Here is a 24637-nt window from a genome sequence, read left to right as displayed (position 1 = left end):
TGGTATCTTCAGTAACTGGTGATTGCAGGTTATCTTTCGTAACTGCTGATTACAGGTTATCTTTCGTAACTGCTGATTGAAAAAATATGTGATACAATCTACGGAAATAAATAGCAAATTTGGTAATTGCTGTATTATGTGTATTTAGAATTTGTTACTGATGGTCTTTCTTACGATCCATTTTTATTTGATACAACGTAACACGATTACTTTGAAAAGGTAATGATTACTCAATGGTTCAAACAATTTTTTGTTTGCTGAGATAGATTTTACATTTTTTCCATAATTGGTTTTTTTTTCAGGACTTCTATTTCAGTGAATTTCTGAATGGGTGATATCCAGGAATGCACGGATAAAAGATATCCTGTCCTACTTTTTTTGTACAACATTCCGAGAAATGTTTGCAGAAATTTCCCCTGTATGATATTCATATTTACAAGTTCAACCAATCATAACATAAGTACCCCACACATAATGTATATAAAAAAGCTATAAGAATTGTTTTTTTACTCTCATATCGCATTTACCTATTAATGTTACGTTTTAATATTTTTGTAGGTCTTAAAGCGTGTTTTGCGGGAATTTAAATTCACTAAAGAAGAAAATAGTAATTGTTAGGTAAGTATATGGATTGATTTTCATTCAGAAAAGATAAGTTTAATATCTAACGTTTTAAATTTAAACTTTCTGTTTGTAGCATCCTTATTGAAAACTATTTAAATTTTGATTTTTAGGTAGATAAGTTTTATGATCTTAACATGTTGATATTCCACTTTAATCTTTTCTTACTTATCTTAATAAATTTATGTATTGTTCTGCTTTGAATTTTACATTACACATTGCATGTGTTAAATATCAAACATTTCCCATTCTATGTATATAACTGTTACTAATGTTACAAAATTTATAATAAGAATATTGTTGCTCAGACATCACCACTGCTATGGTGATATTTGGACAAACAAAAAAAATCATAGCAAAACCTTTGTGAATTGGACGTGGATTTAAGCAATTATGGGTCATCGTACGGTCTTCAACAATGTGCAAACCCTGTATACCGTATAGTCAGCTATAAAGGCCAACAAAGTATGAAACAATTCAAACGAAAACACTTATGGCCTAGAACTTTCTCTAAAATGTCAGTCTGCTCCTTCATCACCTGAAAAATACGAAAAGTACCTTAACTTAGTCTATATAAAGAAATAATCATGAAATATTTTGAACGTTATCAGATGATCTTTAAATTATATGCTATATCCTCAGCAGGGACCCTGCATTCAATTCTTTAAAAAATCTTCTTATATATATATTTTATTGATTCCATTTAATCATTTTTCAAATTTATTTTGTTTGTCAAATTTTTCACTATTCCTCCTTAAAAGACACCATCTTCGCTAGCCAAGGGTTACGATCCACTTCCCTCCTCTCCACCCTTGGCAGATTAAGCCAACATTTGTGATAACAATGTTGCGCCATCTATCGGTAGATTAAAGTCACGCCCATTCCGAATACATTATTCTTGACCAATGGTAGCACTTGAACTCTTCAATTTGGAGGTAAAAACATGGTAGCGTCTAGATTCTACAGACTTGGTAAAGCATGAAACAAAAATATACGTTGACATTCATGTATTTGTGCAAGAAACATACACAGGAACTTCTATTAGTTGATTAAAAACATTCAAATTGTCCCTAAATATAGTCGTATAATTAGGGATGTAAAGACTTGTTGCACAATAAGCACGTGGCAATTGTTTACATACACTTTCTACATTTACACGTGATCAAGTTATAGGCGCTTTTTGATTGAATGCAGCGAATTTCGACTGCAACCAATGAAAATCATTACCTTGTGTCTCCGAAATTCTATCTCAATCCGCCAAGGGTGGAGAGGAGGGAAGTAGATCGTAACCCTTGGCTAGCGAAGATGAAAAGACACTTGAATTCAAACAGCAATATAAACAAGGAGATGTGGTATGATGAGACAACTATCCACCAAATTTGAAAAGAAGTGGATGTAAGCAATTATAGGCAATCGTACGGCCTTCAGCAATGAGAAAAACACATACCGTATAGTCGGCTATAAAAGGCCCCGACATGAAAAATATGAAACAATTAAATTGAGAAAACCAACGGCCTAATTCATAACAAAATAATTTACGAAAAACAAATATGATAGAATAAACCAAGCCTGTTTCATAAAAAGTTAGAACTTTAGTAGCTCCGAAGGTACAACAAATATCAATATCTCGAAAATGGATGTAAAACTGAAATTGAGACAACATCAAAGATCGAGGCTAGCACATAATTCACGCCTAAGTGTAAATAACCGAAGTTAGAGAAATTACAACTGTCAAAATTGAAACTATATATATTGCCATAATTTCCTTTTTCAGAATTATCATGATATTCTTTCAACTTATGCCAGTGCATGCGCCATGGCTGTTGTTTTTCGCCTATTTAGAAATGCTAGCTGTATTAGTGTGTAAGTTAATACTTTTTGAAGTACAAACATATGTCTTTTCTTATTTAATAAATCCTGTTATTTAATAGTGTATCGCCCTATAAACAAATTTAACCACATTTATATTAATATACTATATTATGATATACCTCTAACAGGCCAAAGTTATGTGGTCATAGACCACTTTGGCAACTTCTTGTAGAGGTTCTTTTGTAGTAGCGTAGCGAGACACTTTTTGTCCAAAAATTAACCTCACAAATGTATTTCAAATGAAAATTATGGGTTTAAAATCTCATCTTCTCATTTAAAGTAAAGGGATTCAAATATTAAGATGTCCTTCCCAACATTTAAAGATCATAATGATAATAATAACATTTCCCCCTTCTTTTATGTCGGTTTCGCTTCAACGGCCCCGTTCACTTTTTTTCTTTATTCTTTGGACAACATATCTAATCTGTAAGTTTTTTTACTTAGAATTGCGGAACTTTTTAAATTAAGAGAACAATAAAAATTAAAAAAAGAGAAAGTGAATTAAATGTCTGTTTATAGCATGAGTCTCGGACTTCTTTTAAGCTGAGTTTTACTGTGAGTATTGCTGTGTGCTTGTTTATTCCACATTGGCTAGAGGTATGTGGGAGTGTTGAGATCTCACAAAACATGTTTATAAACCCTGTCGCATTTTTGCGCCTGTTCCAAGTCAGGAAACTCTGGCCTTTGTTAGTCTTATATGTTTTTTTAAATTTTGGTTCATTTGTATGTTTCGGAGTTTAGTGTGATGTCCATTTTAGCTGAACAAGTATACATTATTGTATAAGGGCCAGCTGAAGCCCGCCTCCGGGTGCGGGATTTTCTCGCTGTGTTGAAGACCCATTGGTGGCCTTGGGCTGTTTTCTGCTCTTTGGTCGGGTTGTTGTCTCTTTGACACATTCCCCGATTCCATTTTCAATTTTATTAGCATTTTAGTTAATAAAATTTTGAGTGAAACACTTCAAGTGCTCATTTGATAATATTAGTATGCCTTTTTTCAGATGCTCAAGGTGAAACTGAGATCAAATCTCCTTTCGAAGCCACAAAGTCCCGTCTAAGCTTAGGATACATAGGCAGAGGATATGATATATACAAAGGAAACCCAGCAAGTGAAAACGGAGAAGTTGACCAAGGATTTCGTCTTCCAGTTATAGGTTTACCTTTCTCCTCGTCCCGGTTCACTTCTGATGGAGAATACCGAATACCCGATAACGTTGACGTAATATCTGAAACAAGGTTGGAAAGCGTTACCTATAAACTTCATTTGGCTTAGTTCTTTAAGCTATTACATTCATCTTTTGTATACCCCTATCAGTAAAATCACACAAGACAAAGAAAATATCAGCTCCGAAAAAAAAATTGTTATTAACAAAAACAGCGACTAGTGAAAATAAATTTTTCAATATATGCTATATGCTATTGCAAAAAAAAACTGCTCGCAGTTACTGAAAACTTTTCATTTGAAATATAATTAACTTTTTAAACATTCAAGCGAGCAATACGTATTAGATGTAAGGTAGATTTTATACAGAATTGTCTTGAGCAATGCAGACCGAGAACATAATGTTATGTAATGCAGATAATACGATCTTGAGCAATGCAGTATACACGAACTTGAGCAATGCAGTATACACGATCTTGAGCATTGTAGTATACACGATCTTGAGCAATTCAGTATACACGATCTTTAGCAATGTAGTATAAAAGATCTTGAGCAATGCAGTATACACGATCTTGAGCAATGCAGTATACACGATCTTGTGTAATGCAGTATACACGATCTTGAGCAATGCAGTATACACGATCTTGTGCAATGCAGTATACACGATCTTGAGCAATGCAGTATACACGATCTTGAGCAATGTAGTATACACGATCTTGAACAATGCAGTATACACGATCTTGAGCAATGTAGTATACACGATCTTGAGCAATGCAGTATACACGATCTTGAGCAATGCAGTATACACGATCTTGAGCAATGTAGTATACACGATCTTGTGCAATGCAGTAAACTCGTCATTGTGAAATGCAGAAAATAACTTTTGTTATAGTTAGTTCTGAAAAAAAAGACAAATATGGGGAAACTTTTTAATTGAGTTTCAAACTATGAACTTTTTTACCCTCTCTGCCATGGTATTTGCCAAAAAATACTCTATCCGACTGGACGCTTGTAACGTCACGATCATCAAAGCGTTTTTAAACGTTAACATTCGGTGTAATTAAACAGATATAGCATGTTCTTGAGGGGTATTTGCGAAAAATACCAGTCTTGAGAATGAATTTCCCTCGGCTTACGGCTCGCGAAATTTAACATTCTCTCGACTGGTATTTTTCGCAAATACCCCTCCTTAACATGATATATCTGTTCAAAATTACACCTTATATAAGAAAGCCAGATTTTGATTGGTTGATAGCCAGTGTATTTTTCGCATATTCTAATATTTTTTTCTCATTTCAAACGAATTTGCCTGTTTTTCACCACTGCCGGTGAATTTGCCTCAAATACCATGGTATTTGCCATTTTGGATATTCCTTTTTTACCCTCTCGAGAATTTTCCCGCCAAAATTTTCGGATATGACGTTACATACAATAAAAGCGAGCTAACGCGTATTAGTACATGTATAATTCCCACAGTTCAATGATAATATCCTCTTATCCTCAAAATTATGCATAAACATGTTAATGAATTAGTTTCAATCCAAATCTATTCGGTGTAATTAAACAGATATATCATGTTATGGAGGGGTATTTGCGAAAAATACCAGTCTTGGGACCGAATTTCACAGTCCCTTGACTTGTATTTTTTGCAAATACCCCTCCATAACATGATATATCTGTTCATAATTACACCTTATATAAGAATGCCGGATTTTGATTGGTTGTTAGCCAGTGTATTTTTCGTAAATTCTAACATTTTTTCCTCATTTCAAACGAATTTGTCTGTTTTTCACCACAGTCTTGGGACTGAATTTCCCTCGCCTAGCGGCTTGGGAAATTTTACAGTCCCTTGACTGGTATTTTTCGCAAATACCCCTCCATAACATGATATATCTGTTCATTACAAGTTATGTCGATAATACATTTGTTTTGCTGAAAATCGCCTCTCATTTATCAACATTCACAAAACATTGCAGCACTGGCCACTCTGTAAATATTTGTTTTTCGATTGAATGTTTTAAAATATTTGACAAAATGTTGTATCCCCGAGCTCAAAATGCATACAGAAAATTATATTACTGTGAAATTATTTAGATTCAAAGAATTTTGGAATCCCTACCTAGCATTGTTTTTTAATAAGTACTATTTATAAACTTTTCTTTTGTTGATGGTATTATTTTTCCTTGTACTTAGTGCGTCTTTCGGATCGTCCTATCATCAACTAATTACGGAAACAGATTACCAGAGCATGCTACAAGTCGATGCTTCCGTAAGTATATCAAATGTTCTTAGTGCAATTATTTGCTGTTCAAATTTCGGTTTCTTACCTCAGCTAGGGGAAAACATATTAAACTATTAAACTATGTGGGCTTATTTCCCTTTTGTTGTTTCGTCTTTTTGTACAAGCTCCCAATGAAAGTTCGATGTGACTGTACAATGCATTATCTCATTAGAATTAATTATTTTGACTCATATAAAGGGAAATCATTCATATCAATGTCAGTTTTAAACTCCTTTCGAGTTCCATTTTTCACTCCTTATTCATTTTCTAATATACACAAGTCAAATTACCGTAAATCAAATCTAGATTTTTATACTAATTTTTACAATTGCATTTTGCTTGTGTTAATGTTGTTACTTTTATCATTATGATTTAAAGGAGATGTCGGTAGACGTCAAAGAGACAGCGACTAAACGACAAAAAAAAACCAAAAAAACATCTCAGTGAAATATAGGGGTTGAATTACTTCTTTTTTTTATTTTTAGGATTTTTACAACGACCCGGAAGACACTTAATACTAATTCGTTTAGTTTAATTCTATAACTTAGCTCATTTAGTCCACGGGGTCAGTATGAAAAATTTCACCCCTGGCTTGGCGTCCGTCGTCCGTCGTCATCCATTAAATTTCACAAAATATTCTCCTCTAAAACAACTTGAACTATAAATACCAACTTAGCCACAATCATACTTTAGAAATCTAGTTTTAAAAATGTATCCCGTGATTTCGCTTGTCGACCAACACGGCTTCCATGGCAAAAAATAAAACATAGAGGATAAAATGCAAGAATTATTCTCATATCTGAAAAAAAACGTCTTAGATAAAGAAAATTGCACAGTGAATGTCCGAAAAAACCCGATTAAGTTTTCTCACTTTTTATTAAGCTTTGTGAATTAATAACATATATGTGAACAAATGCACCTTGCAAAGCTTTATCTTAATAAGTTATGTTAACATCATTTTCTTTAGGTCCACGTAGAGGGCAGTGGTTATGGTTACACTGGAAGTTTCAGTGCCAGTACCTCATACCAGAAAACAGTGAAGGAGATTGCTAAAGGAGAAACAACTACTTTAGATATAATTGGAAGAGCTAATGTTTACAAAGCTAGATTAGCCTCAACTGGAACACAGTCCAAGGTGAATTTTGATATATGATATGTCATAAGCATGATACTTTTTAAAGCACGTTTGCTATACCTTACTTAATAAAAACCACAAGTGTGGAAGTTTAAAAAAAGGGGACCTATTTTTTTTTTATCTCACATAAGAAATAATTTTCTTCTTTTTCTCAAATTGGTATTTGATTTATAATCAAATATATAAATTGATTTTATTATTCAGCTGAGTGACTTTTTGGAAAACAGCTTTAGAGCCTTGCCGAGTGAGAATTGTGAAGAAGATGCGATTCAGCAGATGTATATTAATGTGGTTGAGCAGTTTGGAACTCATTATTCAACTGAGGTAGTCATGGGAGCAAAGGCAGTACAAGAACTTAGATTTAAGAATTCTGATGTAGATAGATTCCAGTCTGTTGGCATCTCGGCTATGGTAAGCTCAAACAATGAAATAAAAATGGGGAAAGAAGAAATAATCTAACAAAAACAACATCGAAAACAAATTCTAGAATAACTACTAATTGCTAAATACTATTGTTAATTCAAAGCGGAAAGTTTGAACTTTTTGATATGACATTTGCAGTTTTGAAATAGAAATTTGCGTCTTGATTTTTTCACATTTGCGACATTTTCCTCTTTTTAAAAGAGAACGTGTGCACTTTCCCTTCAGGACATATGCACTTTTTTTATAGGACACTTGAGCTTTTGTGTTTCATATCCCTTCTCCTTAGTCTTGGATATGATCCTCACTTTTTGTCTCAGTATACTTGATATGATATTGTAAAATAGATAAAATATATAATGTCATTTGTATTTAACAAAGGTTGCAGCCGAACTGTCTTCTCCTTTTGGTGCAAGTGGGGGATTTAGTGTAGGAGTGTCTAGCAATAAAGAGTTGAGAGAAATGGTTCGCAATACAGACAAGGAGCAAAGAGAATACTATATCGGTGGAAGTCCTCCGTCCGGTTTCGGTGATGACAGCACTGGATCAACAGAAAGTTTACGTGAATGGGCGAAATCTGCAGCTGACAATCCAGCACCTATCAAATATAAATTATCTTCAATCGACACGCTTATTAGACCAGAGTACTTCAAAAAGACTATATCTGGTAAAATATAAATTTTCTATCTTTATAAATTGAAAATAATACTTTATTATACTTTACGGAAGCCATCACGAGTTGGTTGAACGTTATGGAATACTGTTTCAAAGATGACGACGGATATTTTGCCAAAACCACAATTGCGTCTACTTTTCCCCGAATGTGACCTATAGAGTTAGACTTATCACCGGGTCTGTACTTGCACGAGTAACACGACGGGTGTGGAGCAGGATTTGCCTATCCTCCTGGAGCACAAGATCAACCCTGGTTTTTGGTGGGTTCGTGTTGCTCAGTCTTAAGTTTTCTATGTTGCGTTATGTATGCTGTTGTTTGTTTTTTTGTCGTTTTTGATGGAATTGTCAGATAATTTTCGACTTATGAGTTTGAATGTCCCTTTGGTATCTTTTGCCTCTCTTTTATTAGTTATGTGCGTCCGAGGCACTTTTCTGGATGTATCTACATCAGAAATGCTTGAACTATTGACTGATTCAATGTGACTATTGAATTGCATTTTGGGCCAAATCTATAGTACATGTAGATAGAAAGAAGGTGTTAACATCAAATAATAATAACCATTATTATACTTTATTCAAATTTCTTATATCATCCATTCATTTCATTTGACACGCGGCATTTGTTAATTTTCACCAACCTTTCATAAGCCACCGCCCACCCATAGCAACATGTGATAATATTAGCAACGGGTGTTAGTGCCTAAAATTAACACCCGCCTGAACCCGAGGTTTGCTGATTCGGAACAATTAACACCCGCTACGGCCGAGGTTTACCGATTCTTATTTCTACATCATTTCCGTCGTTTTGTTGTTGTTATTGAAATAACTTAGACAATAAAAATGACAGTGAAACGTATATTAGAATCTTAGACTGACAAGTGCTGTCCCCTGGCTTGATACCTACTTCCCTTGGATGAAGGTGTTAGGGTGATTAACACCCTCGGTGAAAAATTATCACCCGCGACTTCGTCTTGGGTGATATTTTTTTCCTCGTGTGTTAGTCTACCCTAACACCTTCATTCAAGGGCAGTATATTTATATTACAAGTTCAACAAAACAGATAAGTTAGTCATGAATAATATGTTACCTATAATGTTGGAGAATGGCCATTGTTGAAGATGCAACGTGGAGTCTCTAGTTAACATTACGAATTATTAGGGGTTGTTTTGTAAATGTGGACTTTTGTTTGTCTTTCGTCTTTTTCCTTTTGCAGTTGCAGAGACATTATTATCCCGTCTTCCCCATATGTCATTTTGTTCTACTCTTTCAGTCTTTGTTCATGGTTAATTTTTTTGTTTGCTAAAAGTAATCAATAAATTGTATTTTAACATTGTTTGCAATTACATTGCAATGAGACAAAATCAAATAAAAACCGACATTTCACATGTGAAATTTTACTCATCTGACGTAATACAACAATAGGTGAGGTTAAGGGTCTGTCATTAGCGTTGCATCAAAACGAAGTGAGGACGCATTAAAAAATAGTTCCTTGCATTTCATCTTTTATTTACATTAAAAGTCAATGTCATCAAAAGAATAACCATTAAAATATCGAAAAATATGCAACTCGTGACCGAACAACAGTGATAATTTACTCATACATTACTCACATTCGTGAGTGTATGCGTTGTTCTGTCACGTACTCGTCAATATTTGAATTCTTGGAATTATTATTCTATATATATCAGAAAGTAGATCAACATAGAAATAATGTTTCATTTTCATCATAAATGATAATATATGCATTATCGTCTTTCTTGTTTTAGGATTGTATGAGAGAAGAAAATGTTTACGCAAAGCGTTGTTTCATTACTGTATTAAGACAATAGCAGCAAATCACTGTACTCTTTTATCAGAATCGAATTTGGACGGAAACGCAACAACTTTCAAGTAAGTACGAAAATATAACTAGGAATGATTTTAGTATAAAAGAATTGAAGAAATTGAGAAAAGTTCGCAGAAGTTAACTGACATCAAATTGATTGCAGAATGTACAAGCTTAAATCCTTGTTTGGAAAGTCATAGAAATACAGACAACAACTATGACAAATACAAATATTCTTTTCAAATCGATTGCCGAATATGCGAGATGACATCTTTGTTTGAAAAGTTGTGTAAATACAGGCAATTTTATTGACTAAAAACAATTATATTTTTTGTGAAAACGACAATACCATTTTTCTCACTTTTTCGATGATTCCTGTTGCATAGGTTCTAATTTTCAAATTGTTAGTCCTGTGAATATAAACGTTAATTACTTCTTCTTCATAAACAAAACTAAGTTACAATGGGTCAATATATTTCTCGTTGATAGTTATTTGCCATAAAACTGTGTTGACTACCCTTTAGTCCTATAACATGTGACTCCGTATTCTTATTCCGTTTTAAAAGTGTATGCTGATACTTTCATTTTTCATTTTTGTCATCCTTAACTCAGAGTTTCGACAATATTTTTGTACATAAAATCCATAAATGTTTTATTTCTACAGGTATGGTGATTTTATTAAAGTAACCAACGGAAACAGATTTTTGGCCCTGTCACAGCATTTTGGAATATCACCAGGACTGACAGTCAAACCTTTAACTACAGGTGATTGTCTTTTATGATCATGTTTTCATTGAACATAAGAAATCATATAAATATATATAAATGACTTAATTGCTTACATCCACTTCATTTGAACTTTGGTGGATAGTTATTTCCTTTGCAATCATACCACATTTCCTTTTTTTTATATTATTCAGTACAATATAAAGATAAGGAGATGTGGTATGATTGCCAATTAGACAACAATCAACCAAAGTTCAAATGAAGTGGATGTAAGCAATTATAGGCAACCGTACGGCCTTCAACAATGAGAAAAACCCATACCATGTAGTCGGCTTTAAAAGGCCCAGACATTAAAAATATTGAAACAATTCAATTGAAAAAACTAACGGCCTAATTTATAACAAAACAATTTACGAAAAATAAATATAACAGACATGAACCAATGACAACCACTGAACTACAGGCTCCTGGCTTTGGAAAGGCACATACAGAATGTGTCGGGGGTTAAACATGTTTGTGAGCGCTCAACACTCCCCTAACCTGAGGCAGTTGTGTAACAGCACAATATAAGAACAAACTATAAAAATCAGTTGAAAAAGACTTAACTCATATCGATACAAAGTTTACTTCCATATCGATTGTTCTAGATTACCTTTTTATGTCGTTAGAAAGTGAGCTGCTATTAAAGGCAAACCTTTTCAGCCTTAGACTTCAACTAAGGCTGCAACTCCTGCAGGCAAAGAAGACATAAGCTGATTATTTTGTTTAGTCCCTCTTTGATCAAATGATCAGTGATTTGCAGTGATTTATAAAATGACCGAGGCACTGTTTTTTTCAGTGGTTGTCAAATCGACAATGTTAAATTGATTTTTTTAAACAAAGATTAAATTAAGGAAAAGAATATATCGCTCTTTTGTTGATACTGTCAATGAGGTTATATTATGACAAGGGTCCGTAAATGACCAGCCAATCGCACTCAGGTCCGGGATTGTCCAGCAAAACTTACCCAGGTCTTTGCAATTATGAACAGTTCTGGAGGGGCACTGCAGGTTTTATTTACAAAAGGTTTATATTAATGGTTGACAATAAATATTTGTTTTCTTTTTAAGTGTCTGAAGTTACAAACTACGACGGATTATTCCAAATTGTACCAACTGAGGGTATCAACAAATTTGGAATTAACTTGCATTATGGAGAACCATTTATTCTGAAGACGTTAGAGGTAAATACAGTCAAAATTCATACACATGTGCAAAAAGAGGTATGATTGTTTTGTTTTTTTTTGCCAAATTCACGCACATATCTAATTGGTTTATTTCATTTATTGTAGCAAACGACATGACATCATACTAACATATTATTCAGACAGTGATTGAGAAACAAAAATGTAATATGAATTTGAAATTTCTGAGATATTGTTTGTCCATGATTTAATTATCACATTTCAATTGAAAATTAAAATACAAACTCTTCCATTTGAAAACAAAGATAGTTCATAATCTTTTGTTTTGTTTTTATTTTTGAAGAAGTGGTTGTTTAAATATACAAATTGAGAGAAAATCTGAAAAGTGGGCAATTACGACAGTTCCCCTTTCATGTTAGAGGTTTGAGGACCAAACAAATATGTAAGCCTTAAATCAAATATAACATCGCTTATATCTCAGACGAACTAATGTCAAGTATGATAATAATGACGAAGATTTTTTTCCAATTTGTGCACACAAATTATGATATTAGACAAATAAGCGAATTAAAACATAAATGATTATTATTTATTACATTGCCCCATATTAACAGGGCGATATGTTGTATATGGGTAAAGTGATGATTTTAAACACAGATATGCCGTCCGAAGCTAGACTACAGGATGTATTTACAGATAAAGACGAACAACGGTAACATTATACACTTTTTATGTATATATTACAATATGATATGGAACTCAGAAGGGTCCAGAATCCACCTAGAACATGTACACATAAAAATTTTTTGATTACTGGTAGAATTTGAAATTCTGATTTTACTAGTTGAAATTACTATTTTAACTTTTTATTAATCGAGCGTCCCTTATTTGTTTTTTGTAGACAAAACGCGCATCTGGCGTACAAACATTAAAATCCTGGTATCTATGATGAGTTTATTTAATGAGGTTAAAATCTCGGTAATCAAATTTAAACATAAAAATCCAGTGAAATCAACTAATGGAATCGAATGAACTCAAAAAGTAGAGAAACAGGATGCGTCGATTGAATATAAACCGCAATTGTTAATAATGGTAAAACATTCGTTCAAGGTAAACTATTCATTCCAACACTTTTAGTCATGAAGACCATCAGCACTTCGAATACATGTTGTTCTGTGAATATGAATGTTTATGAGAGAGGGGAAACCAGGTTGGTCTATAACTGACTATATTTTTTTTTATCAGAAATGTCAATAGCAGCCACAGTCAAATTACTGACTTCTCCATTTTTCTGAAAAAGGTGAAAGGTGAGTATAAGAACACGACATTGAAGTCATCAATTCAAAGCTTGTTGGTTTGAATGTGTACACACGATGTGAATGATTTTAAATTTGATAATGTAACGATGTTTTTTTTCAAGTTGCATTCTGGAGATAACAGCATTGTATTTGAAGATTTGTAGCACCATTTTGTTATTTGATGGTCTAATATATCCATTTACTGGATCCTGAATCCTATTTATCGCTTCGTCAGTAAACTCAATTAGTAACAGTATAATCGCCAATGGATGCCCACAAATTTTCAAATACAATACTTTTGTCCCCTGAATAAAATTTAAGACAATTCTGATGAATACAGGTAGTGTAAACCTGACATCCTTTATATTTCAATAATGTACGGTATTGTCTTTTATACTTACTTACCTTGTAAACAATCAAGAAATTTTAGTTTTATGGTAATATTTTCTATATTAAATTAATATACCTTTATCAGATGTGCTTTAATATGTATCTATGCAAATGTAATATAATTGATTTAATAAATTAAGTTAAAGATTTACTTGTGTATTTCTTTGCCTTAGATAACCTTATTCAAACATTTCCATTAAATTGAACTCTGCTAGTGATAATGTATTTTACCAATTTTTTAGATTGTTCGTATCTAATATCTCTGAAATACGCTTGTCATATTGAGGAAAACTATTTTTTCCAAGTCCAAATAATCGGATCAGAAGGAACAATAAGAAGTAACGTGAATGTTCGCTGTAGTTGCAGAAGAGGTATCTGTGGTTTTATTTGGTTCCACGACATTATCATCGAGCACGATATTGGACAATTTAACGCATTAAGAATCATGGTATGTTAACTTGTGTATTAGTTTGCGAGGCTTGAATGTATAAACAATTAATGATTAACAATACATATAAGGGATTAATTATGTCAAATATGATGATGACGATGATGGATGGTTGCTTAACGTCCAGCGGCAAATTAATATGCATATTTAGGACGACAACATGTTAGTGCAATATGAATATCAACCCTGTTTTGTACTAAACCGACACTCTGAGTCGGAATTTTAACGTGCTAGTTCACAAGGTAACAGTCAGCAGGAAGACATGTCACCTTACTCGGACACGTTATTCTGACTCCGAGCCGACCAGTCTTTGCTCTTACTCCTTAATGCGGCGTGCTTAGCGGAGAAGCAGCAAACACCAATTTTAAAGTCTTTGGTTTGACCAGGCCGGGGTTCGAAACCACGACCTCCCGAACTCGAGGCGTGTCAATATGCACAGCTGTCTATAAACCTAAAGCTATAGTACGAATTATCAGCTGGCCAATTATGTATAACTAAAAATCATATTGGATTTTATTTCATTAAAGTTGAACGAATACTTCTTTTTCATTCATAGTAATAAACCTTAGCGAAATTGTAAAAGAAATCAGGAGAGTTCAACTCAAAACTTGTATATTACTTTATTAATTTGGTGCCGTCAAAGAGCTTATATATTATATCTTCATGCGTTACGCCTATAATCTCAAAATTCAACTAAATGATATCTTATAAATTATTTAAAACAAATAAAAGTTGGTGGAAGGTACACGCCATTGATACCGCCAATCATAGACACAAATAAACAAAAGACATATAAAGGTTAACGTGCAAATTTCATCAAAAGACCAATGTCTATATAGTATGTTAATTTCTAAATCATCACTTTAAAAAAAATATAAAGGATTTAAACTGAGACTATAAAAAACCAATAAACACCAAAATTCAGCAAATTCAATAACCAATAAGATATGACATAAGATACACAGCAACGGTGTGTTTACTTTTGATAGGAAAAATCTAATAATTCTCGGGATATTCTAAGTATTGATAAATTCGTATGCAATTGGTGTCCTTTTTATGAACACGGAAATTTTGAGTAATTTTGGTGACTCGATTTAAAAAAAAGATATATCTATTTTATTTTATCTAAAGGGTCTCCATGGAATAAGAACAGACCGTATATATGGAGTATACATTAAAGTTTTGATAAATGGCGAAAAAAGACAAGTAATTTGGAATAAAGGCCATTGTGTTGGCCGTATATTCGAGATCGGAAGAAGAAGTCTTCAAATTACACAAAGAGGAGTTGGTAAATATTTACGTACGACCGCTGCACATACCCCAACAGTCACATGGGTTTTTTCCCCTCCTCTGGTTTTGATTATTTGAAGTAGAAACAACCGAGACCCCTCGCCTGTTAGATTAGAAAAGTAGTAGGTATCCTCTAAAAGCTTTAAAAGAAGAGATAAAAGATACCAAAAGAACATTCAAACTGATAAGTTGAAAATAAACTGACAACGCCATGGCAAAAAAAGAAAAAGAAAAAAAGACGTGTACAAAACACAACATAGAAAACTAAAACATGAGCATCACGAACCCCATCAAAAACCGGGGGTGATCTTAAGAGCTCTGGAAGGGTAAGCAGATCCTGTACCACATGTCGCACCCTTCGTGTTGCTCATGTGAGTACAAACTCGATGATAAGTCTAATTCGGAAGTTCACATTCTGAGAAAAGGAGGACGGGATTGTGGTTACGACGATTGGACCATATCCGTCATCATCTATGAAACAGACATTCCAAAACGGTCAACCAACTCGTGATGGCGGCCGTAAAATTTTCGAAGTGATGAATTCAACTTCACCTCTTGAAACTCCTGGTTTAAAAGCGTCCTTGTTAGCAGCAGCCCTCTATCAAGGAAATCATAATAGAAAACACAAGCCCTGGCATATATCGTAACAACTGGGAAATAAAATAAGATAGAATGTAGGAGCTGCTGGAATATTGCTTCATAGAAAATGAAAGTTCACAATTTAACTGGTATCCAATTTTAACTCTTCTTTTCAGAGAGAGGGATAGAAGCATAATTATTCAAAGATAAACAAAACAAAAACATAATATTTATTTGAAGATGAAAACACTGACCCGTATGTTTATACTTTTTTACTTGTGGGCGATAAGGCCTTATAAAGCCTTCTTTTTACCGAATAAAAATGAAAATTTATTCTGCGTCTTAAAAAAAAAAGTAACTTTCGTTTTAGCAGGATATTAACCGATTGTTTCAATCCCTTACTTTGACATTTTCGACTGAGCCTGGATTCACACCTCGGTCAAAGGAAGAATAGCTGAAGACGATTACTGGGTTTCGCTCCGTTTTGAGATCATTTGATACTGTAAGGCTTTTCTCGCGGTTTTTCAAAATTAATATACGAGTTTGAACATTGATAGACTACTGTTTCTTTTAAGTTGATTGAAACAAAAGGGATTTCGTGGGCAGGTAAGTATAGCGTGAATGTTGGAACCAACTAAATAGTTTTTAATTAATTATCTGTTTGAACGTGACATTGTATGTGCTAAATATTTCAAATTCATAAACAGTCAAAATTAAAGATTTTCGTTATGGTCTGACAAAAAATAAAGGAGGAGATATGAAATTGCAAAAGAAGAAAATTCGTCTATCTTAGATATTATTATTTTTCATTAATAAATGAGAAGAATGAAGAAATCTAGACACTTCAGATTGCTGTGCATGATGAAAATAAAATATCTGACATTAAATGATCGATTTATGATTAAAAGCATATGAGCAACAACCGTACCCATAATGATATTTGACCTACATTAAAATTTCTGCATAAGACATCTCGTCGCAGGATGTATTTTTGGTTTAGGCTGATAATTAAAGAAAATATCTCAAAACGAGGCGTTTTGTGCAGTTTTCATTAATAGAAAGAAATTTGAAGTCTTAAACAAATAGTGTCCGACAAAATTTATCAATATACACGAAGAGCTACTTGACCAAAATATAGCACATTCATTGAAGATCAACTTTGCCTGAGTGTCATTTATCTTATTTTTATAAATTTGTTGTGCGCTTTTCTGGATTTACCTTAATTATCTGATGATTATTACCTTTAGATCTTTCTTTCAGCTTCCTACAGTAGCTTCATTGTTATTGGAAATTTTCTTGTGTTTCAATTCTTTATTGATCTTTTTTCCATAAAAGAACATATTCTACTATTCGATATAGCTTTAGAACGAAATGCCATTGATATCGATTTATCTTTTTAAGAGGATAATTCTTTTGGTCACGTCAAGCAAAAAAATTTCCTTCATTAATAACCTCAGAATATTATTATTAAAATTATAAAAAAGGGGTTGTGAAGAGTTTTATATCAAAGTTAGAAGTGTAATTAAAGTCTTGAAGCATGTTTATAGCTATGTAGAAATCGGAGAAAAACCGCAATCAGGTTGACATTCCTTACGCAGATTTACGTAAAAATTAGTATTTTTTTTTAACCTTGATATGTAATTTTACAAGATAGGAAATAAGTTATCTACCTGGCACAATAACACATGATACATAGTTCAAATGACCCAATAGTAGGAGCTATAATCCCTTCGAACAGGTTAACTCTTGAATAATGGAATTTATAAAAAATCTTGAAAACACTGCCGAAATGGCATCATTTGTTTATAGCCAATTCTTTACCTATGAATATGCTTTAGATTTTTTTCCCATTTTTGTCATTAATACGAACCGCATCATCTGTATATATTGGCATAGGACAAAGGACAGACGTATTTGTCAATGAGATCATTAATATTATACATCTTTATCATGTGAGGTGCGCACATGATAATGTCTATATCATATTAGGGGTTTCTTGTTTGAATATGTACTCTCTGTAAGTTCAAGCGGAATAAATAGACTTATCAAAAGGTAAATTATCGAATGTACCATACAAACCGTTATATTGCTGTTTATTTATAAGATCTGAGAATGTATATTTCTGTTACCTAGCACTATAAGTTTGTTTTTTTCATTAGTTAGTTTTAAAATTGTCATGTCTAACCATAGTATCAACGCCATTTTTTTTTTATCTAATTACATAAATAATAAATGTCAGGATGACAAATAGTTCACGTTCTAATTGCATGGCATTATTTTTTCAGTAATAGGTTCCCCAAGATAAACAAGAACCTCTATGCCCATCCCCTTTAATTCTTGTATGACCCAAACAGAAAAATAAATGAATAAATTGCTTTCAAATCGTATTCAAATCTCTTTCAAATCGTAATTCTGCAATTTGTTAGTACCATTTGCTTGCGATTCATTAAAGAAATTATAAACAAATCAGAATTCGCCAAATTCCCAAAACTGATTTCTTTGTGATTTCTTTCAAATGTATGATTTGATAGCAATTTGTTTCTGTTTTTGTGTGATTTCTTTATGATTTGTTTACTTAGAATATCGTATGAAATGATTTCAAAAAGATTTGTTAACTTTATTCGCTAAAATTGTGTGATTTCGTTATGATTTGTTTACTTGGAATATCATAGGAAATGATTTGAAAATGATTTGTTAACTTTGTTAGCTATCATGGTGTGATTCATTGATGATTTGCTACAATGAAAACAATGTTATTGCATTCAGATTTTCTGGGTTTGTCTTTATCTCTGACTTCCGGTTGAGGTCAAATTCAAATTTCAAATACTGTTCTACATTAACTGAACAAAGAAGGTTGCAAGATGAAGAGTAAGATATACTATCAATGATGACAGTGGTAAGTATCTTAGTCATTAACTTATTGTTTCAGGATTTCAATTGTAAGTCAACTATTCAAACATGTCAAAGGTGTTAAACTTTTATATTCGGAAACTGTGCATTTCAATATCTCGTTATGTGTACTGTCTGGATAAATTTTCAAAAAAAAATGTGTAAAAGACATGTAAACAGAACGAGACGAGCAATTAAAGAGTAGCTTCCCGAGTCAGCAGACAATATGCACTGGCAAGTTTTATGTTTAAATTTTTCATGATGTTGACTGGTCAGGTATAGAGCTGTAGCAGATTTGGACCTAGACTAAGACCCATCGCCTACTAGTATTTGACATCCTTCTAGTAAACGTGGTTGCCCATGTTGTCAAATCTCGTTAGATTTAAATTCTGGAGAAGTGAGAGAAACTTTTCACAGAGGGAACAATTGCTCTCTCATGACAACCCGAAATAATAATCCCTTAACAATCAGAGGAGTAGCTAAGGTCAAATAAAGACAAGTGCACTTCAAAGTTTGGGGGTCTCAGGGGCAGAACAGATTTTTGATCCAGATGTAAATGATTTAATCTGTGAATCGATGATGATGTCAATTAATTGACGATTTGCATGTGATTTGCTTAATGTAGGAATATGATTTACTTCTGATTTGTTAAAGATTTGATAAAGATTTGTTTATAATTTCTTCATAATTTGAAAACAATTTGTTTGCGATTTGCTTGAGGTAGGAATATTTCATTCTGATTTGTTAAAGATTTGTTAACAATTTCTTTATAATTTCTTTACAATTTGAAACAAATTTGTTTATGATTTGCTTAAAGTAGGAAAGCAATATCCTCTGATTTGTTAATGATTTCAATACAATTTCTTGACAATTTGTTTATGATTTGCTTATGAATTGGAAGCAATTTGTTTGTGATTTGTTGTTGTGATTTGTTAGCTCATTTGCATGTGAAAGTTTATCACTTTCAAATCATAAAGAAATCATATGATTTGGTTATCATTTGTTACCATGATTTGTTCCTCACTTTTTTTTGTTTGGGGATCTTTATCTTGCTCCACTTGGATGGGCCATTATTAAATTTACGTCTACAAAGGCGTGTTCGTAAGGAAGTTTCTTTTTCGTCTGTCTCTTTGATTTTCTTGTAACCATTATGGTCATAAGGTAATTGATCATAAAGTTGAAAGATATTCACCCACATGTATAGCAGAGTGTAAATGGAAAGTGCCAATCTATAAAAATTCCAATTTCGTTGTTTTAAAAGAAAGAAAAATACAGTACGAAGTATTATTATGTAAAAAAATGGCATTGATCGAACACGTTTAAAAAACAAAGAATTATCTTCTCAAAACAAATGGCGTCTTTCTTTCCCACGAATTTGACAATAATGAGTTTTTACCAAGTGTACCTCTGCATAATAAGGAAAAATCAATAAGAGTAAGACATGCAAACCGCAAGATGTTTTAACAGGAATAAACATCGCCTTATATATACACGAGCTTACATTATAATCTTTGTTTTATTCATTAAGTATAGCAATAAAACTTTGTAAACAAGTTTGACTTTAAACTTACCAATGTTATTTCTCATCGTAGAATTAGATCTATATCCAGTGAAGTTTACATTCCACAGTACAGATAAGGCTAACTTACAAGGACAACCTGTAAAATTGGGCGACACTGGTTTTATTCATATTTTATCATCAATGCCAAGAAAATCTTTCTGGGACCAGGGAATTTCACAGTTAATGAGTGTAGAAAATATGGGTAAAGTAGGAATCAAAGAAATAGGACCAGGAGCACATCAACCTATTTCAACAGGTATAATACTGATATTGCATTCCTCATTCGATAAACTTCTTGCACGTATTTTATCATCTTTTAAAAAAATCCAATCCCAGGAATTTTACGAAAAAACTGTATTTTGAAAAAATTTCATTGGTCAAACATTTTTGGTGGAATTTTTAAGTCAGAAATAGCATATCATTTTTTTTTCAATTTTACATGATCAGTCACAAGCAAAATTATGTTGGGAATCGTAAGATCCGATAATTTTTTTCGCTTAAGGACAAGCTTATTTATTGTAGCCGATCAGGTCATTGGGTATAATGATATTGCACAGAATAAAAGAAACAGATATGGAAAGTATTCAAATTGAAACAGAAGAGATTATCGCATTTTCGTATAAAAAAACAGTAGACCATATCCTTTCATCGCATTTTAAGTAAGAATTGACATTGTGAACTTCAATTGCTTCTAGCAAAATGTAATTCTATATTAAATAGCACCAAATGGAAATCCCAAAGTCTAACAGTTTAAAGCCAAAGATGAATAAGAACCGAAGAGCCAAATGGCCACAAGGAACCTAACATTAATAGCCAAATCTATCTAAAGGAAATTTGCCATGGGAGTTAAAACCGTTGTTCGTTCCTTTTTTCTTTGAATAAGTTCTTAATTTATGATCTAACAATTTATGAAAGGTAATGTTATAAACCATGTCAGTATCGAAACACTGACTACTGAGCAGATGACACCCACGGGCTCTCATAGTCTACCAGCACCAGTATGGATCTAGTGCTATAAAAACAAAAATAACACTTTATTAATTTAATGCGTCCGAAGTGCTTTTCTGGATTTATCTTCATCCGGATCGCTCGAAGCAAAATACTTAAAAGCCATGGATGTTAAAATACAGAAACACACAAAGAGCTGTGTTACCAAGATATCCCATTTGAATAATACATTTTACAGCTCGTACAAAACGTGATTTTCCTAAAATTCCACAGAGGCAAAGTCAAAGTGTAATTATTTGCTTAATGTATGATTTTTGATTGTGTAATGGAAAAAAAATAAACTTAACTAAATCGTCTTTGGTGCAAAAGTCAACTGTGATGTGTGTCCAATTTTCAATAATTTGCAAAAAGATATATTTTATATGTTGTATGCTGTACTCGATGACGAAGTTTATTCCGGAAAATCAAATTAAAGTGATCTGTATGTGTATTCACAATTATGTTGATTAAATTTGTAATATAATCATAAGATGTGTAATTACATAAGGAATAAGGTTGTATTGTACAAAATATTTGATATATAAACACAAAAGGGATTCTAAGTTAAAAAGAAACATCAAGGATACCACGCGTATAACTTTGTACGTCAAAAGCGTTTCGTCCACAAAGGACTCATCATGCATGACGCTCGAATGAAAAAAACTTAAAGGCCAAGCAAGTACGAAGTTGAAGAGCATTGATGACCGTTTTGTAAATTGTTATAGCAAAAAAGCAATTAAGAAATGTTTAAATGGTAAAAAATAATATTAACAGATAAAACAGACAACTACCTTGAAAGTGTCTCTCCGACACTATATTTGTGGTTCGACAACACTGCATGACTTCGATCGCCCATTTTAATGTCTGCAGAAATTGATGCAGAGTATATTTCTTTATTCTAATGTTTTATTCTATTTCAGTTTGCAACACATTGATATATCCAAGCACCTCTGACTTCACTGATCGTTACGATTTTTCTGATTATATCGTAATTTCTTTTGATGTCAACGTCATGGTCAGCTATGTAGAGGTTGAGGTAGAACATGGGTATGACTTTAACAAATTCAACTTTACATTAGCGTATGTCAACGAAGAAAATGAGGCATTCACAGATGTATCTAATCTTAAAAGAACAGTAAGGAACAATACACTGAATCTTACTTTGCCATCTTCAATGTACACTACGGCTATTAAATTATATTCAATTCATATTGAAGACAACTCAAATATAACACGAGTTGTCAAAATGGTAGCAGTGATTGGTTGTACCCGCGCAATTATAGACTCGAACACTGGTATAACTAATACCAACAACCAGGAATGGAAGCTTAAACTGAGCGAGAATCAGATACAGACATCTCCATATCTCAAAGTCATTCCGAAGATGAGCAACAATATAAATCGGGAAGAATTGTTTAACCTCTTAGAAAAACCCGTTTCTGGTTCTTTTTCTTTAACGATTCCTCTAGCAGTAAGTCAGCGCGACTGTAACTTTACTGCTGAAGCTTTACATAATTTTTTAGAACAAGCCAGCACTGTAGCAGAACTAAAATTTGAAAATGTAAAACTAACAAGAACATCTGACAATAGTGGAGAAGAACTCGTTATTTCGATGGATTTGACAGGCCTCAACTTAATTGAATATAACCGAGGATATATGTCGTTAAACGACGCAGTAAAGTTAGCAATCAAACGCATGACTTGTCCAACCAATACTGATCAAAAGGAGTCACCACAAAGCCAACTATCCCAAGGAACAAGTCAATCATCTGCATCGTCCACTGGAATCATTGCTGGTTTTTCTATTATCGGTTTACTGCTGCTTGTTGTCTTGATGTTTTTAATTTGCAAGACGTACAAAGAATCAAGCCATACGAAAGGTAAATGTTTTCATCTTTTCAATATAAAAGCTATATGCATATCTTTATACTTACATATGTTACATGTTTTTCAAATCGATGGTTTAATAAAAAAAAAAAAACTATATATGCATAAACGAAATGATTTCATCACAAATATCCACTTGAATATTTTCATGTTTTATATCTCTAAAAAGAATTAAGTCTTATTCGATATTTTATTTTATCTCTGTTCTATTCTTCTGCTTTCTATTTTATAATATCTCTTGGTCGAGTTAACAGTAAAGCTAATGTATTCATGGAACAATATTTCAATAAACGTATTATTTAAGATTATTCAATAAAAGGCTTAATTATCCAGAGTGTGCTAAAATTTGGAAAACTTTCATTACTATTCATATATTCTACGGCAATGACCTACACTGAAATTATTAACCATTTTCATTTAATACAAATATTCAAATATAAATATTGGAAAAAGTGAAATAACAATAATATCGAACTCCAAGGAAAATTCAAATCGGAAAGTTCCTTATCAAATGGCAAAATCAAAAGCTCAAACACATCAAACGAATGGAAAACAACTGTCATATTCCTGACTTGGTACAGGCATTTCCTTATGTGGAAAATGGTGGATTAAACCTGGTTTTAACTTTCAGGAATCAAAGGACAATTCAGAGCACCACCAAATGTCAACAAAGGCTACAACGAGTATATCATGGAAAATGCTGGCAATGAGTGAATCCGGTATATGAATGAAAAAGATTAACAGGCGATAAACTATTTAATACATTATATTTGTATACTCAAACAAAATAGACTTTTTGTATATATGTATATAAAGTAATCTCTCTCTTTCTGTGAAACACATATTTATATTGAAATATTTAGAATAGTGCCACATAAATAAATAAATGAACAATATTGCATAAACAATAACTTCATTGATCATGATCCCCATCTATATTACTTAGGTATCAAAGCTTTGCTCGTGGTCATTCGTTGCAGCCTTTTCAATTCTTAAACATACACAATTGGGTATTGAGGACTAAACAAAGGTTCAGATGAAGTTTGTGCATACAAGATTCCTTAACCCTGTTATAGATTTGACAGAGTGGATGTTTTGTTTTATCAAAAACTATATATGAGAAGCACAATGTAATGTCATTATGTAGACAAAATAAACAATAATTCATAACGTGTTGTTTTAATTTTTTACAGCACTGGGGCGATACCTCTGATGGTGGACTTTCAGTCCCCGGTGGTATTATCAGCTCAGTAGTCAGTACTGACATGATTTATAAAAAACCTTTCTAAAGTTATCCGTTGATAAATTTTGAAATTATAAAGAAACTAAGGTTTTAACTCCCTCAGGCAAAGTTGACCTTAGATGGATTTGGCTATTTTTTATTCCCTTTTTGGTAATATAGCTCTTCAAC

General features: G+C 32.7%; 1 protein-coding gene across 1 annotated transcript; it reads left to right on the top strand.

The window, feature by feature from the left end:
* Nucleotides 1-555: 555 nt before the first annotated feature.
* Nucleotides 556-24386, top strand: LOC127704848 (uncharacterized). Its single transcript, XM_052209073.1, has 17 exons — nucleotides 556-618; nucleotides 2396-2484; nucleotides 3492-3726; nucleotides 5846-5921; nucleotides 6901-7068; nucleotides 7273-7479; nucleotides 7870-8155; nucleotides 9930-10053; nucleotides 10653-10753; nucleotides 11824-11936; nucleotides 12512-12609; nucleotides 13143-13204; nucleotides 13828-14033; nucleotides 15165-15321; nucleotides 20384-20608; nucleotides 22260-23219; nucleotides 23858-24386. Exons 2-17 carry the CDS (start codon nucleotides 2403-2405, stop codon nucleotides 23938-23940), a joined length of 3183 nt encoding a protein of 1060 aa, XP_052065033.1. The 5' UTR covers nucleotides 556-618; nucleotides 2396-2402; the 3' UTR covers nucleotides 23941-24386.
* The last annotated feature ends 251 nt before the right edge of the window (nucleotides 24387-24637 follow it).

The sequence above is a fragment of the Mytilus californianus genome, unplaced genomic scaffold (assembly GCF_021869535.1).
Source record: "Mytilus californianus isolate M0D057914Y unplaced genomic scaffold, xbMytCali1.0.p SCAF_6, whole genome shotgun sequence".
In the NCBI taxonomy this organism is placed as follows: domain Eukaryota; kingdom Metazoa; phylum Mollusca; class Bivalvia; order Mytilida; family Mytilidae; genus Mytilus; species Mytilus californianus.
Note: the sequence above shows the minus strand (reverse complement) of the source record. Positions and strands in the feature narration are given on the sequence as shown.

Excerpts from the sequence above, each read along its gene's own strand:
- LOC127704848 (XM_052209073.1), top strand. The coding sequence starts at position 2,403 with ATGATATTCTTTCAACTTATGCCAGTGCATGCGCCATGGCTGTTGTTT. Across the intron at positions 14,034-15,164 it reads TTAACGCATTAAGAATCATG|GGTCTCCATGGAATAAGAAC; the intron begins GTATGTTAACTT and ends TTTTATCTAAAG. Across the intron at positions 23,220-23,857 it reads AGAATCAAGCCATACGAAAG|GAATCAAAGGACAATTCAGA; the intron begins GTAAATGTTTTC and ends TTTAACTTTCAG.